Genomic DNA, 18419 nt, shown 5'->3' on the forward strand with positions numbered 1-18419 from the left:
TTAAGAACGTCACTGAGCTTAATCTGCTGTTTTGTGCTTTATGCTTCTAGTTTGCAGAGAAGAAGTTCGAACACTTACTCCAGTTCAGTAATCAAGTATTAAATATAATTATGGATATTTAAATATGATTTGCTATAACCTGACATAAAACAGATAAACAACTTCAACATTATGATTCTCAATGAATTGGAAAGACATGGCAGAGAATTCAGAAAATTATCAAAGTCTCCTGAGTGCCAGCAGCTTATCATTCTACGAGTGATTTAAGATCAGTGCTCCTGTGTTTTAATCCTGCACATGAAGATGAATTTATGAGAAACAGAATAAAAAATAAATGGACAAAACTGAAAAGAAAGGGAAGTCAAGATAAAAAAAAGTGTGCTAGTACTTTGACGCTAAGAAATATTTGGTATAGATTTATGTTTTGGTATTTTTGATCATTTCCATTGTGTAATTCATAATTTGTTAATCGCTCTGAGCAGATATTACATGAATCACGTCTGTCATCATGGATCTATCAGCTGATTGATAATAATGTGGATGTAGAAACCATTTCAAACCTTTTGATTTAACAAAGATGGAAACTTTGTCCATCTAAGTTAATCTAAAGGACGGCAGACAGGGAGCAGGGAACGGCTCCAGCTGACCCCTGACCCTTGATAAGTGCTACAGATAAAGGATGGATGAACAGTGGAGGGAAGGGGGGGGGGTTAACTCTGCTCTCAAAGCATCCAACGCAGCCATAACACATTCGACCACAAGCACAGTCACTACTTGTCACGGAAGAAGAAGCCAAAAACCAAACCAGACTATGATTTCACACGTAACCACTGTAAGTGCTGCAGAGCACGACACTGGGAACAACACATTGGGTTGGTGTGTGTGTGTGCAGCAATAAACACAAAAGGGACTATTTTAAGTTTTATTGTTTATTAAAAAAAGAACAAAATCAGAATTGAATAACCTTGCATAACACACTTATGCATGTGAAGGACAGAAGAAAAAAAAAAAAGAGCCAGTCACCCGACATATTCCCCGACAACAAGTAGGAGGAAACAAATGTTATTTATTTTCTCGGCAAACACGAGACTCGAGTCCGACATCAGACGAGCGACCGGTGCAGCTCAGCCACAGGTTCACACACATCTCAAAGCTTCAGTCCAGAACATTATTCGCTTACTTTTTGGTTTTTCCATTTGATTAAAACAGTCAATTAGGATCATATTTTCCTAAATGTTCCTCAAATTCATGGATCAATTGAGCTACATCTATTATTCCCTCATTTGTTTTTCAGTTTTTCTTTCACAATTTTTGTCCCATTTCCCCAGATTTGCCGTTGGAGCCGTGCTAACATCTACCCCCCCCGTTTCAAAAAGTACAAAATGTCTCTTCTGCATATCTTGAAAAAACGATGTCTGTGTATAGATGAGAGGATTTGAGTTTGAAGAAGCATAGTTCGAGACAGCACCAGGCGAGCGTCATGACGGCAGCTGTGGCCTCAAGGTTCAGAGTTTGTGACCGGATGATCACAGGTTACAATCCCTGGACGTGTTTAAATAAAAAAAACAAATGACATCTCAGTCAGGGTAGAGAATGAAAAGCACATTTCTGTCCCACAATAACGACGACAACGACTACGACGACTACTGAAATGCCCTCGAGCAAGGCACTGAACCTCCAACTGCTCCAGCAGAACTGCTCAGTGGTCTCAGGTGCGAGTGTGAACTTTACTTCCTATGCAGGCTGTGAATTCAAAAGTGATTTAAGGGAAGAGTTAAGGTCAGAGAACACGGTGAAATCAGCTTCAGTGTCACAACAAAACTCAAATTTCTGGGTTTACATTTTTTCAACACAACTTTCCCACAGTTCCTCATGTTCAAAACATCCTGTTCAGTGCAAATCTTTCTGCCTGCGAGTCGCTCCGGGCGTCAGAGCTTCAGTTTGTGTCTAAAGTGAAGAAACGGGTCTGAACCGTTCTGAACAGCGGTGAGGAAACGCTCCGGTGACCGACGGCTCACACGGAATCAAACAACACATTTACCAACCGATCGACAACACCTATTATTGTTGAGTGTCCATTGGTGTGATGAAGGCTTTTCAAATCTTCGGTGAATCACGGGGGGGAGGGGGGGCATGTAAACGGATTGGAGATGAGGAAGATGTTTACGGGAAGATTCGATCCAGAGAATCACCTCCTTCTGCTCACTGGCTACCGAGCCTGGGTGTCCATGAGCAAGGCACCTCCTGCTGAGCCCCAGCTAGAGTGGTTGGACTGGGAAGCTCCCAGATGTGTGTGTGTGTGTGTGTGTGTGTGTGTGTGTGTGAAGCAGGGCGCTGCAGGAACGAGACGCAGACGAGCTCTTGAGAAGCTTCCCTGGATAAAAGGTCAAATCTTCTCGCTAACGTTGTGCCTGAGACCGGAGACCGAGAGATGACGTCCCGAGTCGAGCCAGAAATGTCACTTCTTGGTTTAAAACAGACGTAAAATAGCTAAGAACAGCTGCTGTGGGGAAAACCCTCTCAGAAAGAAAGGCAGAGCAAAAACTACATGTGTCCCATCATCATGAGTTCTTAGGGGGGGGGACGCGGGGGGGGGCGGGAGTGGCCCCTGCAGCATCCTGTGTTCCCCCCGGCTGTGAAGGGACGGCTCTCGTGTTGTTGGCCAGAGAGCGATGTAGGTGAGGGTCGTCAGCCCAGCGTCCTGCTACACGTAGAACTGGTGCAGCGCCAGCTTGTCCATGAAGGGCCGCACCAGGTTGTCGGTGGCAAAGTAGAAGACCAGGCCGAAGAAGATGGAGATGGGCAGAGCCGGGAGCGCCTTCTTGAAGATGGCGAGGAGCAGCAGGGTCAGACAGAGGCCCTGCAGACAGACGGAATCACACAGGAAGTAACACAATGAGTGAGTGCTTGTGTACCAAACACCCTCAGCTCTGTTTACAGTTCACATGACGTGGAGGATGGATGTTGTGCTGAGAGACAGAGATGAGGTTGTGGAGACTTGACTCAGACATAAGCAGCTGTGGTCACTCACGATGAGGATGGCGACGAAGCAGGCGAGCGTGGTGTTCCAGTCGCCGCTGGCTGCGGCCGAGGCCTTTCCCACCAGCATGCTGTAGAAGATGAAGTCTCCGAGGCCGAGCTTGACGCCCCCTGAGAACACGGGACGACACCACATTCAGGGTGGAGTTAATTCGGACACAAGAGTTGCCCCACGCCCTCCAACCCCTATAGAAATCCTTTTCTCAACTGTAATTACTGTACAGCCGGGAGCGCCGACCCGGTACTTACTGAAGCTGTAGGTTAGAAAAGAGCGCCGGCCCTCAAATAGTACAGACATGAAACCTAGCAATTGTAGTGAATAATCGTTTCCTAATCTGAGCCGAAAGCCCAAAACATGGAGTCGCATTTAAAAAAACACAAATTTCACAGAAACGAGAAAAAACATTCTGGAAATGTTTTGTGTGTTTGGAGAAGAGGGAACAGAGGGATGATGATTACGCAGTGAGGAGGAGGAGGAGACAGTCAGATCATCTGGGTTTGAACAACTCAAATCTGCAGAATGTAAAACCTAGAAACTAATATTTGAAGACACTTAAGTCCGTTTATTGAATTTAGTCTTTTCTCAGACCCTGTGGATAGATAGATAGATAGATAGATAGATAGATAGATAGATAGATAGATAGATAGATAGATAGATAGATAGATAGATAGATAGATAGATAGATAGATAGATAGATAGATAGATAGATAGATAGATAGATAGATAGATAGATAGATAGATAGATAGATAGATAGATAGATAGATAGATAGATAGATAGATAGATAGATAGATAGATAGATAGATAGATAGATAGAGTACTTTATTCATCCCCGAAGGGAAATTAAGTTGTCATAGCAGCCGGTATATTTGAATACAATACAATACAATACAATAAAATTAAAAGGTAGAAAGAATAAAAAAAACAGATTCTAATAATAATAATCACATGGTTGAATAAACACTGTGCATCTGTGTTTGGATAGAAACTCACTCTCCTCGTCGTCATCATCCACCACAGGAGGCCGCTCGGAGGGCATCTCCTGGACCTCCCGCCGGGTGTCGTCTGTGGACTGGAGCGGTCCCAGCTGGTGCTCCTGCAGGTTGACCCAGTTGGAAGTGAAGCCGCCGTCGTCCTGTGACGGGCTGGAGGGGCCGGGAGACGCCACGGCTGCAGACGAAGGGGGTTATCAGTTAGACTAAACAACTCATCGGGAGGAGAACTTCCAGCCACAGGTTGGAGCCTGAGAAAAAATAAACACTTGGACACCCACCTTCTTGAGGGACTTGTTGTGGCGAAGCTGCTTCTGTGGAGTTCCTCTTCGGCGGCCACTCTGTGTCGGCCATGTTGACGAGCCACACCATCGTAGCTGGGGAAGAAGAGAGCGAGTCAAACTGTCAGTTTTAAGGTTTGTTTTAACCAGAAGAGTCTTGGATGGTCAGAGTCTGTCTTACAAGAATAGATGAGCGCTGGGAAGATGGGCTCGTTCCTCTCCTGAGCCGTCTCCACCAGGATCCTCAGCGGTCCTTTGGGACAGAGCACCGCTAACAGATCTGTGAGAGGAGAGGAGACAGAGACCAGAGGCCGATGAGCAGAGGACACTTTGAAAAGCTGAGAACACGTCAGCCGGACATCTGAGAGATCAGGAGGCTAAAGACACTGAGTGGAGAGCTGGTCTACAAGTAATGTTGAGTGCATTTGACTCGTATTTGATTTAGCCACACGCAGAACTATTTCAACATACAAAATGAATATGTGATTGTTGTTTTATCAAAAACACTCTTATTATCTCCACCAATCTGCTACGGCATCTTAAGTCAATAAGCCAGACTCATTATTATCCACAAGCCACTGTTCTGACCAATCCACTCTTCAGCAAGAGGGAAGCTTAAGAGAAGTTGTTCAAGCAGCGGAAGTGTCCACACTTCCTTTCCTGGTAGATCGGTCTTTCATCACACATTTGCTTAACGTGTTTGGGTGAAGGCTTTAGGGCTCGACACACGTGTTGACTTTCATCACACCACCTCTTTCTTTCATTAACACATGCAGCCGGAAAGAAAAACAAATCCTTACAATATATGAGGTCCTACTGGAGTTGTTGCATTTTACTTTTGGATAAACTATGCTTTGGTTCAGATGTTTTAGCTTTTTACGAGTTTGAAAAGGCTAAAAAGTTAAAAATTCTTCTGTATTTTAAAAGAAAGTCATGTTGCACATTTTGAGTTTCCCCTTTGTCTTCACGCACTAAAAGGAAGCAGATGACTGAACGCTGCAGCACAAAAACATCTTCAAGCAGTTGATTAAAGACGTATTTCTTCCTTAAAAAGACAAAGGTCAGAGGAAGCAGGAGAGGACAGGATTTACCGTAGACTGAGATGACAGCTAATATAAGCCAGGCGGTCCACTCTGGCAGGTACTTGATGAACACCAGGGCCATGAGGGCGCTGATCATGATGAGGTAGGCCTGCTGAAGCCTCAGAGGTCCTTTCCAATGAATACATATCATGCCCACCACGCCGAAGTTCCAAATGATTATCGACAGGGTGAGATAGTCCATGGCCACATTGTAGGTCTTGAAAACCTCTCTGTTGGACAAAGGAGAGACAGGGTGGAAACAACCTGGTGAGACTCCATCCATCATCGTCCAAGAAGGGACAACGTGACATGAGAATCTACGAGAGAGATCAAACGCTCGGGGGGCGGGGGCTTACTTGAGGTAGATGAAGGAGAAGAAGAAGAGCAGGAGGAGAGAGGAGAGGAAGAGCCAGCCTTGGATCACCTGTGGAGGAGAAGTCATGGGAATGTTTCAACTTGCAACTTGTTTGTTTTTCAAACTACCAAGGCGCCCGGGTGTGTGTGGGGGGGGGGTCATTGTCCTGAAGAGCTCGGCCCCACCCGTCTGCTGCTCAGAGCGAGTGGCTGGAACACGAGTTTAACGGATTAAAGGTTTAAACCATTAAACATTAGACGAAACTGTCATTAGTTCAAACTCAAGCAGGTTATTTTAAACTTAGTTTAAATGATAAACCTCCACAAGGAATGTGCAGCTTCACAGAAAGTGCTTCATGAACATTTTCTTTAATATTCTATTGGTTTCGGTGCAGAGGTTTCACTTCTCTTTCACATCTGAGTGTGAAGCAGCCGTTTTACCAGGAGGTGAAGTCGTACCTTGTAGCAGCGGTACTTGTATAACAGCACCAGCACCAGCGTCATCACGATGATCACAGTGATCATGATGGTGGCGTTCAGGATGGAGTTGAGCGCTCGCTGTCCCACCGTGTCCGTGTCTTCAGGGAACGGCGTGTAGATCCTGAGGGGAACATGTCAAATAGAAAGTGTTGCCTGATGAAAAAACTGGATTTGTCTGTAGCTGTTTTCAATGTGGTTCATGATTAAAATGACTCTGGATAAGAGGTAAAGATATTAAATGCTTTAAGATCTTATCTAGTAACACTGACAGTAACGTCCTGGTATTCAAACGATGTAGGACAGATACAGTCCATGTTGCATTGGCTCCACCTAGTGGCCGTGCAGCTGTATTGTATTTTCCTATGTGAATATAGAACAAGTGCCACATTATTTCCCAGCCTATCAGCATCCAGCAGCACTTACAGTCTCTGTCCGTCGTTCTGGGTGTAGAAGCTGACGGACTTGATGGTTGCCACGACGACCACCATGCAGAGGGTGACGGGAACGAACAGCATGATGACGTGTTTGGCGCCGTACTTCAAGGTCAACTCCTCGTCCTCGTCCTCCTCGCTCTCCATCACGCGGGGCGGTCGAGCGGCGGGAGGTTGGCCGTTCTGCTCCGGTCCGCTGCCGTTGCCACCCGCCGCCACGCCGCCGCCTCCTCCACCGCCGCCATCACCGCCCCCTCCTTCCGCTCCTGAACTTCCTCTGGACCGAGCCCTGGTCACCGCGGCCTCCTGCGGCGGCTGGGCGGGTTCCGGAGGCGCACTGGACTCCTGCTGGTCCTGTGGGTCCAGGGAGGAGCTCTTTGAATACTGGTGTAGTGACAGTTTAAAGGGTATTTCTATAATTATATAAACACAAACAAAACTAAATATATGTATTTACAGATAATTATGAGAGTGTGGATTATGCATAGCAAAAATAACACCAGGAATTTTTCAGAATCAACAAGATCAAGCCTGTTGACCAAGTGTTTCATCTAGGTGTGGTCCAATAACTGTGAAGACTTCTGGGACGTCCTGATGGGCTGAGACAGAAAGATTATTGTGTAGCATCTGAACAAGAGCATCATTTTTACCCTCTGTCAAGGAGGTTGTGTTCATTTTGTTTGTCGGTCTGTTAGACAACAGGATGACACAAAACTACCGGATGGATTTTGTTACGTTCAGGGTGCTTCTCCGGATCAGATCCAGGAATATTTCTGTTTCACTTTCTTAAATTTAAAGATCTATGGGCTATTTTTTGACATTTGTGTTCTCAAAGAATAATTCATTGATCTTGATGAAATAATCAGACGTTTTTTGGGGGGGTTGGATATTTTTGAGTGGGTGCAATTTGGTTTCAAATGCAAATTAAACGTGGATCTAGTGAATTTAAATGTGGTTTCATTGGGGACTTCCAGTTTCAGCCGGAACAGTTTCTGTTGCCAGCTGCTTTCAGGTCATCTGTGTTAGCGGATCACAGCTCAACTGGCACATTTACACTCACTACACCAGTTCCCAGATAACAACACTGCGCTGGTTCCCGCCCCCAACCCTGAGGATCTGTTCAGTCAGGAAAACGAATAAAGAGAAAACTCAAGGAGACGGTGTGACCTGAAACTCTCAGGGCCGAGGCCGGCGAGTCGAGACACGAAGCGAAATCATCCGGTTCAGAGAAATGAAAACAGGAGGCATCTCCAGGGACTGATCTGAGTAGTGAAAGCTGCCACGGCTCTGATAAACAGGCTGCTGTACTAAGTGACCTCACTGTGTGGTTTGCTGCATTGTAGCCCGGTGCTGGGAATCAGGCCAACGATTAGAACAAGAGCAACAACAGACAGGGACTACTTTACTGGATCAGTGTAGGTTGACTGTTTGTGGAGGTGCATTGATTCTACAAAATGTGTCAAACCTCCTTTATAGCCTCATATTGACCTGTATGACCTATTTGAGACCCCCCCCCCACCCACCACACACAGATATTGTTGTACTGCACATACACAACTGTTATTGTGTAAACACAAAACAAGAATTGCTGAGCAGACTGTGACAGTAAGAGCACTTTGACCCCTTGAATGCACCAGAGGCCACACCTTTATTTAGTGAGAGCAGAGACAGAACTCTTGCATTCATATTTCTACTTTGTTCTGACACATCTTCCTCCTTCTCACAACTTCCTTTATGAAAGAGGCCAAAGTAATTTAAGACGGACTGACGGTGACGCCGACACTGATCCACTTTGTTGCCAGGAACTGAACTGTGGGCTAATCATTACACAATGCACCCACGCTGAAAGTGCAACTGCGACATTTTCTCATACTCACCATATTGTTTTCAATATCCATTTCAATGTTGTTCACCATCGTTGGCTCGGCAGACACTTGTCCTCACATGCAAACCAAATTCTTGTGCCCTGATGAAAAGGAACAGAGGACAATATTCAGCTTATCGCCCATAAAGAGGCCACAAGTCAATTGAGTTAATAAAACACACATTACACTGATGTTGGATTCAATAAAGAGCAGATTGATGCTTTAGTGTTTTAAGTCCCAGTCGGTCTCAATTCCCAAAGATCCACTGTAACGATCAAATACTTTTTAAAAGACATGATCAGATTTTCACAGTCTTGTATGGAAATGAATTAAATGGGTAATTCCGAACCTCTTCTTCTGAATTATTAAAACCCCTCTTTGTGTTCCACAGTGTGTTCTCTTGCTGAGCTGCAGTGAAGAGAGACAGTGAAATCTGTACTAAAAACACAGAATCTTTAGGAGACACCATCTCTTTAATTCTCTGGTCACTGGGGGGGGGGGGGGACTTGAGAGTTTCTCTTGACACAGCGAGAACTTTCACGCCACAGGAAGCTAATAAGACACTTAAGTTAATATGTAAGCCTGGTTATAGAAGAATAAATCACAGGGACTAATTTAGTGAACACAAATACATATCAGCTGTGTGAAATGAAACATACATGTTTTGTTTTATTATAAGTGCTTCACTTCAAGTTTAAGTCCTTCGTTTATATATTTTTAAGTTTGTTAAAGCACAAATGCATCATAAGCTAAATATATTTTAGGCATCAAAGTAAGGGGAGTAATTCTGGTGAAAAGTTGCACCTCTGGTTAATATGTTATTAAATATCAGGGCTGGTGGATGTGGCCAAAAACTATATCAAGATATAAATTTAAAATCAGTCCATGTGAAATTTATCTGGCACTGATTTTCTCTGATGTAGATTGTTGTTAATTGTCATAACTGTTCATGAAACCAGTTTAAAAGACAGAAGACACAGTTTTAACTCTTCTTTACGAGCAGAGTCATAAATCTGAGGTCAATCAATAATATGTGATACCTGCTCACACAATGTAGAAGCAATATATCAATTTAAACTGGACTTTCGTTATATTGCTATCGATAAAAATTATATTGTGATGATTATTGATAGTGTTTTATTGCCCCACCCTGTTAGATATGATATTATCAGATCATCAGTAAGGAAGGAAATGTGCAGCAGCGGCAGAATCAGGTGTAAACGACCTGAAATCTACATCTGCGATAAAACCAATAACCATGTGGTGCCTCAGATTTGAACCTGTGTGTGTATTTCCTTTCCATAGCACCATGTGAGTATTATATGAAGATAGAGTATTTATTATAATATGAAAGCATCTTCACAGCAAATCTGTGCAGCACTTAAACTACAGGTATAACCTCTTTAACTGAGCAACTTGCATTTCTGTCTGTGCAATTCAATGTCTAATGTGAAACCATCTTCACACTGTATATCTCTTCTTATTGAATATATATCCTCATATTCTCGTTACACTGGTTATTAGTTATTAAAGTGGTTATAATCCATGTAGGCTTCTCTCTCGCAGGTTTACTCGCCTCCTCACCTGTGTGACTCCACTTCTCCCCTGTGAGGATCACACTGAGATAAACATATAATCAGAATCATGTATAAAGTAAAACACTAACTACGACTCGTAACCATAGTAATGACTTAAACCGTTACACACCAACCTGTGGACTTCCCCTGTGAAACGCTGACTTCCGCGGGGGACGTGACGTGCACGCCAGCGGAGGAAACCCGCGGTTAATTGCTAATTGATGAACGAGTGAAGGTTTAAAGAGACTCGATGCTAACGTGGTTTCGGTTAATTGGGCCGGAAGTGAAGCTACAGCAGCTAGCTAGCTCCCGGTGCCGTTAGGACTCCGGGAGGAGGCAGCGCCCGAGCTAGGTGGCTAATGCTACATGTCTCACCCGGGGGACAGGGGGACACGGGAGACACAAGCGGGACAGACAGGAGACACACTCACCGGCTACACGCTGGAGAGGAGCTGCTGGGTGTAGGTTGCGGGTTTGAATCCCGGGTGCTTTCCCCTCTTTGTTGTTCCTGTGTGTCCACTGTGCATCCGGCAGCCGCTGGTTACTACTTCCGGTTTCTGATGCCGAACACCGGGGTGCGTTCAGGGCCACACCGCGTGTTTCACGTTTCTCTGTGTTTCGCGTTTCTCTAGTAAACGATCCAGGGAAATTATTAATTCAACATCCTGATCTTTTTTCTGTGTTTTGATCTTTTAACTAAAAAGGGACTGAAACACTAATGTAAGGAAATAAAGTGTGGTCGTGCTGCGTTCAAGTCCTGCTGCTGGAGCGAGGGTACGGTGGCCGAGAGAGATAAACGCACCGCAAATTAAGAGAACACATGCAAATAGATAATTAAAAAAAGGGCAAATTAAGAAAAAACCACTTCCTCAATTTGAGGTAAAAGTCCTGCAGAAATTGACAGCACATGCGAAAATTGAAACGTTGAAATGTTCCAACACAAGCAAATGTAGAAACTGCAAAAAATCACAACACAAGCAAATACAGAACACACATATTCAATTTCCATTTTCATGTGCCTTTATTCCATAAATTCAATGTGCAGGGTCACATTAATGAAGGGTTGAGTTAGTGTGAATACATTACATGAATGGTGTGATTATTGTGTATATTTATGTATAACTTTAACATCATTCAATCAAGTCACTCTCTAGTTATTTGATTTATTTACTCTGACTCAATATGATAGAAAACACTTAATTAATGTGACAATTTAGATTGAATTTAGGTAACACAAATGTACAACGGAATTTAATATGTAATTTCAATACATAAAGTCACTGTTTTAAGATAGGATAAGATAATACAGCTTTATTGATGGGGGAATTCAGTTGTAACAGCAGCAGGCAGATCAGAGAGACACGATCATAGAGCATATCAAATAATGATAATATAGAATAAATCATTCTGAGTTTGTTCATAGTTTCACTGTTTATTGGACATTGGGGGAGTGTACGCTCATTGGACTTAATGCTCTTCTCTCCCACTCTGCCTCGGCTACTTGAACGCAGCGTGCCCGGTCCCTTCTACTTCCTGGTTCAGAGGTCAACCCGCTGAGACGAGGAGCCCGAGAAAGATCCACGGAAACGGACTGAACCACTCGACAACATGGTGAGTTCCGGTTGTGGGTTCGATTTCCACTCGGCAGAAGTTTGTTCGCTTCCGTGAAACGTGTTTGTGTTGTTTATCTCAGCGGGAGAAACATCCGGTGACGATAGAAACGATCGTGTGTTAGCTTGAATGTAGCCGCGGCTCGAACCCGTCACCTACACAAACACGAGAACCACACAAACACAAGAACCACACAAACACAACACAAGAACCACACAAACACGTGAACCACACAAACACACGATAATCAACAAAAACACGAGAACCACACAAACACGAGAATCCACACAAACACGACAATCACACAAACACGACAATCTACACAAACACGAGAATCTACACAAACACGAGAATCAACACAAACACGAGAATCAACACAAACACGAGAATCAACACAAACACGAGAACCAACACAAACACGAGAACCAACACAAACACGAGAACCAACACAAACACGAGAACCAACACAAACACGAGAACCAACACAAACACGAGAACCAACACAAACACGAGAACCAACACAAACACGAGAACCAACACAAACACGAGAACCAACACAAACACGAGAACCAACACAAACACGAGAACCAACACAAACACGAGAATCAACACAAACACGAGAATCAACACAAACACGAGAATCACACAACCACACAAACACGAGAATCAACACAAACACGAGAATCTCACAAACACTAGAACCACACAAACACGAGAATCAACACAAACACGAGAACCACACAAACACGAGAACCACACAAACACGAGAACCACACAAACACGAGAACCACACAAACACGAGAATCAACACAAACAAGAGAATCAACACAAACACAAGAACCACACAAACACGTGATCCACACACACACGATAATCAACAAAAACACGACAATCACACAAACACGAGAATCTACACAAACACGAGAATCTACGCAAACACGAGAATCAACGCAAACACGAGAATCAACATAAACACGAGAATCACACAAACACGAGAATCACACACACACGAGAATCACACAAACACGAGAATCAACACAAACACGAGAATCACACAAACACGAGAATCAACACAAACACGAGAATCACACATACACGAGAATCAACACAAACACGAGAATCAACACAAACACGAGAATCACACAAACACGAGAATCACACACACACACAAGAATCACACAAACACGAGAATCAACACAAACACGAGAATCCCACAAACACGAGAATCAACACAAACACGAGAATCACACATACAAGAGAATCAACACAAACACGAGAATCACACAAACACGAGAATCAACACAAACACGAGAACCACACAAACACGAGAACCACACAAAAACGAGAATTTCACAATCATTAGAACCACACAAACACGAGAATCAACACAAACACGAGAATCACACAAACACGAAAATCACACAAACACGAGAATCTAAACTGCTTCACGTCAATTAGTCAGTTAATGAACACGTACTTGTGTTTATAGTGTAAAGAATAAAGCAACAATCCATATTAAAGTGTTGTATAAGTATAAAAGTATTAAGTGTCCAGAAATGGAAATGCATCAGAAAAATACCGGCTTTACAATACTTATATACTTTCTATTATTGTTTTTACCCTTATATTAGTGTTGGCTGATACATGTACAGGAAGATTTAGCTCCTGGCTTCCATTTTTCGTTTAATGAAATTCTTATTAATAAATTAATCTTCCAATATCACTTTGTAGATAAATGATTTTAATAAGTAGTAAATATGCTGTTTATAATTACTGAGAGTTGATGTCTTCAGTCTAAACCCCCAAAGATTTTCTATTTACCGTCATGTATGACAAAGAAAAAAAGCAAATCCTCACATTTTAAAGAGGGAAACCAGACAGTTGACATTTCTGGTGTAAATTGACCAAAGTGATTATTGAAAGAAAAACATCTATTTGCGATAATAACTCACTCATAACCTGCTGTTAGTCCTCTCTAACAACTTTAACACCGTAACAATCGAAAGTCTGTACTATGTGAATATGTAAATGTTGAGATGAATAGTGGAACCCAGTTTAACCTTGTGTGTGTGTGTGTGGTTCTCCAGTCCCACACCATCCTGCTGGTGCAGCCCACCAAGAGGCCCGAGGGGAGGACGTACGCCGATTACGAGTCCGTCAACGAGTGTATGGAAGGTGAGCTGAGAACATCCTCTTTACTCTGTGGTGCTGGAACTGCCTCAGGACTTTACCTTCTACTACCAAAACAAAAATAATCTATTGGATCCTTCTTCTTCTTCTTCTTCTTCAGAAACACTGTGAATCGTGTTGATATGCACCAGTTCAACACACATACACACAACTCAGACTGTATCTTTTAAAATAGGAAAAATCTGATTATTCTTATTGTCATGTTTTTGCCTTGACTGAAATACAATTACAGATGTTAAAGAAAGATAGATAGATAGATTACTTTATTCATCCCCGAAGGGAAATTAAGTCATCATAGCAGCCGGTATATTTGAATACAATAAAATACAATAGAAAAAAATTAAAAATATTGAGGTAGAAAGAATGAAAACAAACAAGATAAATAGGTAGATAAAGCATAATAATAAAAGTACTGATGATATGATGGTAATTTTATTGTTAGACAGTATATAAAAATAGTACAGTATATATATAGTATATAATATAACATAATATATATTTATATAGGATAGTAATTATACCAATATAATAGCAGTATATAGCAATAATGGCAGCAACAGTATATATAATAATAATAGTAAATATAATAATAATAATAACATGTACACATGTAAGTTAAGGGGTTAACTAGATCGTGAATAATTGATCTATAAGATAAGACTTGTTCTTGTGCCAGCTTGCTCTGAAATGACAGTACAGAACAATATAAACTAAAATAATATACAGGAAAGATAAATAACAGTCTAAATTGTAAGTGTATTGTAATGATATATAATTAAGCGTATTAAGAGAAACTAATACTACAGTGTCAGTAAGTTGGGAGTAATATGGGATACTGCAAATGATATTGCACACGATATTGATTTTAGAATTTTTCAATACAGATGTAATTACATTAATAGAGTGTATTAATCTGGCAGTGATCTTCTGTGATGTAGACGATTAACAGCTCTTCTCTCCTGCAGGCGTCTGTAAGATGTACGAGGAGCATTTAAAGAGGATGAACCCCAACAGTCCGTCGATAACATACGACATCAGCCAGCTGTTCGACTTCATCGACGACCTGGCCGACCTCAGCTGTCTGGTGTAAGTTTGTGAGACTGGTTTCTGTCCGTTAAAGCTGCTGGTGATAAACCGGCCTTTAGGGTTAGGGACACACACTGCAGACTGTAGATAAAGATGGACGACACATCTTCACTTCCTCCCACTATCCAGACATGAAGCCAAAAAATCCCCCACTTATAAACGCTGCCATCCTCGATCTAGAGGTGTGGCCTATACATAGGCTCGACCAATCGTGAGTCAGAGTCAGCTGTCAATCATGATGCATCAAATAACTTGTTAAAACCAAAACGATGAGAAACACAACTCAATTAAACTAAAGTTGACAAAAAGCTTTTGAGAAAACGTAATGGGAAGTGTAATTTGACTTCTTAGTTAGGTCCGTGTCCCCTCTGCTAACATGGAGGAGGTCTGGTTTATGACCTTTACTCCAGACAGCCACCAGGGGGCGTTTGGCCGTGTATGATCTGAACACAGTATAGAAGAACAGCAGAGGAAGCTCACTGAGCCTGAAGCTGTGCTGGTTCATCTTTGCTGGCTTCTCGTGGGAGGTTCAGACCCCTGGTAGTACAACTCTCTGCCTTCGTGCCCTTTGGCTAAACACCATCTCCAGCAGCTGCCGGGGGGGCTTGACTCTCTCTCTCTCAGTCTGTGGAGCTGCACGTAACATTTGACCTGACAGAGGGGATAAGTCAGAGAGCTCATGTGGAAACATTAGGGGTGGGAATTGGCAAAAATGTGAGGATTCAATAGTATTGCGATATTTGGGCCACGATTCAATAGTATTGCGATACTGCAAGTATTGCGATTCGATATTGCGATTCCGGTCCCCCATATTATTCAAAGGCATTACAAAAAATGAGGAAAATAAGACTGCTCAACTCACTTCAAATGTCACATTTAATTCTGTGAACAACATTGTCTTCTACACATTAACTGAAGTGCAAAAACTTTGTCCTTGAACATTCAGGACACAGGACCTTTGTAATTATTTTCTGAATAGGAGACCTCTCACATGAACACTGAGCTCCCAGCACATAACTCACAGTTATTAAAATACAGTAACATAAAGCAGACATAATAGAGTAACATAAACTTGAGAATAATCCTATAAATAAGAGTAACCTAGAGCTTCAATTAAATTGAGAAAAATAAACAAATGTTTACTGCTAGAGTCCAGTCCAGTTGGCTGCAAGGTCATGACCCAAAATGTTAAATTCATTTGGGAATATTGGCATTTTTGTTTAGAAAAAGGAGTTGGTCAACATGCTCAGATGTTAAAGTTCCTCTGGGCCGTTACTATATCTCCTGCAGTGGAGAACACACTAGGTATCTTTTAAACTCTGAAACTCCTCGTCATGCTTTGCCAGGCAGGGGCTGTTACATATATAATTGTAAATAAAGTAAAAAAAAAAAAAAATTGCAATTCTTTGTGCTACAGTATCGATATAATCGCGGGCGCAAGATATCGCGATACTGAACAGAATCGATTTTTCCTCCCACCACTAGGAAACTTGTCCCGTTAGATTCTGTGTTTTACGTTATCTGTGCAGAGTTTTCTCTTTAGCCCGAGTGAAACATCTGATTTCTGTCCTCAGGTATCGAACGGACACGCAGACGTACCAGCCGTACAACAAGGACTGGATCAAGGAGAAGATCTACGTGCTGCTGCGTCGTCAGGCCCAGCAGGCCACCAAGTGAAGGGAGGGCTGGAGAGCCCAGAGGAGGGGGGGTGTGTGTGTGAGGGGGGGGTTAGTGTTATTTTTACTGTGTAACATGTGTTGACAAAGTTTGACCGAACTTATTTTTGAAAATATTTTGTTTCTTCCTGCAGAGGGGGTGTATTTTCTATCTTAATGTTTGACTTATTAATAAAGATTTCATTTTAAATACGTCTCTGGAGTTTCTTTCTTTCTTTTTTTGTGTTTCTTTATTTCCTTTCATTTAGTTTCATTCTTTCTTTTCAAATAAACATGTCATTTAATTTAGATTTTTTTATTCCTTTTTTCTCATCTTTAATAACTCTTCAACATTCTCGTGTCAACTGCAGAAACCTTTAAATGAATGATGACACCTGTGCACATGTTTATGAACTTTTTATTTTCAATACAAGCAAATACATCTCTTAAATAGATTTTACCATTAATATCTTTATGATGATTTAAAGATGTAATCGTTCTTTCTATTTATTGTCTTTTATTGTCTTTTTACTTCTGTCACTTCTGTCTGATTTCAGAAAAGTGCATCTAAGAGTTTTTCCTTTTAAGTGCCTGAATTTATTTCCCTGGATTTAAAAAACAGTTGGACCGTGAGATTATAAGATTAAAATAACATGTCTTGTCTTTAATTTTTATATGATTTCCGAGTCTGTTTCTCTTTACTGGTTTTATTTATCCCTCATGTCTTTGGGTTTTTTCCCCATCATCTCTTGTTCAATGGGAATAAAACCTTGCAGATGTAATTCTCCCTCCTCCTCTGGTCACAGTCTGGAAATATTGATTTGACATTAAATTGATTTTAGTATATTTTTTTTTTTTTGAATAGAGATAAATGAAAATCGATAGCCTCCATGTGGACGAACACGTGTCTCCCCGGGCTGGAGGAGTTCCGCACCGGGTCGTGTGCCGGCTGACGGAGCTCAGGAGGCGGCCACTCTCCTCCTCCCTCTCCTCCTCCTCCTCCTCGGTTGTAACCCAGTTCTCCACCTTTGTGTTGTGATCAGTGTGTTTCTCACACCCCCCACCTCCCCATCCTCTGCTCCCCTCCTCCTCCAGCCCACCCTGCCCCATCCTCCTCCTCCTCCTCCTCCTCCTCCTCCTCTTAGCATCTGAAAGGACCGCTGAGTGAGAATCGATGGCGCAGAGGCCCCGCTTGACAGGACAATAAACCACAAAGAAGAAGGGGTGAGTTTCCTCTCCTCCTCCTCCTCTCGGTTGTTGGTTTTCTGCGGGATTTGCTCTCCCGGCTCATCGGGCTGAGGAACCCACTCGGTTGTGTTGGAGCTGGAAATTCAACACAAGGCACCTTTTGTTACCGAGCTGTGGTTTTTTTACAGCCGCTGCCGCGCTGCCTCCTCCTTCTGAGACGTGACACATTATTATTCTCTTTAGAAATAAGCGGCTGCGCGTCCTGCACCGCTGCTCGGGCACATTCCTCTCACATGGACGCACATGATTCACCTTACGTAACCTGCAGCAGATGCGTCGCTGCTGGAAGCTGTTGTTGCATGAGGCTCGGCTGCAGGTTTTGCGTGAGTCCGTGTGCGTGGATCTCATTGGGCGATGCGGAACCTGGAGGCTGATAATGCGGTGGTCGTGTTGTAAACAGAAATGTGTCAGAGAGGTTCGTCTCCTGTGTGTGTGTGTGTCTGTCTCTCTCTCTGTGTGTGTGTGTGTGCGTGTGTGTGTGTGTGTGTGGTACCTTACACCAGGCTCCAGCTTCTCCACATTGTGTGT

The 18419-nt window shown here is 42.7% G+C and overlaps 2 protein-coding genes across 2 annotated transcripts; one reads left to right on the forward strand and one right to left on the reverse strand.

Moving 5' to 3' along the window:
• Positions 1–913: 913 nt before the first annotated feature.
• On the reverse strand, positions 914–10641 carry psen1 (presenilin 1). Its single transcript, XM_061082430.1, has 11 exons — positions 10533–10641; positions 8537–8625; positions 6652–7013; positions 6208–6349; positions 5751–5818; positions 5404–5624; positions 4494–4592; positions 4313–4408; positions 4033–4209; positions 3032–3150; positions 914–2860 (listed from the first exon to the last, which is right to left on the reverse strand). Exons 2-11 carry the CDS (start codon positions 8573–8575, stop codon positions 2705–2707), a joined length of 1479 nt encoding a protein of 492 aa, XP_060938413.1. The 5' UTR covers positions 8576–8625; positions 10533–10641; the 3' UTR covers positions 914–2704.
• A 994-nt stretch (positions 10642–11635) lies between these two features.
• LOC133015781 (enhancer of rudimentary homolog) lies at positions 11636–16854 on the forward strand. Its single transcript, XM_061083051.1, has 4 exons — positions 11636–11712; positions 13800–13887; positions 14868–14988; positions 16563–16854. The coding sequence occupies exons 1-4, from the start codon at positions 11710–11712 to the stop codon at positions 16663–16665; spliced, it is 315 nt and encodes a 104-aa protein (XP_060939034.1). The 5' UTR covers positions 11636–11709; the 3' UTR covers positions 16666–16854.
• The last annotated feature ends 1565 nt before the right edge of the window (positions 16855–18419 follow it).

Source organism: Limanda limanda, chromosome 12 (assembly GCF_963576545.1).
Source record: "Limanda limanda chromosome 12, fLimLim1.1, whole genome shotgun sequence".
Taxonomy (NCBI): Eukaryota; Metazoa; Chordata; class Actinopteri; order Pleuronectiformes; family Pleuronectidae; genus Limanda; species Limanda limanda.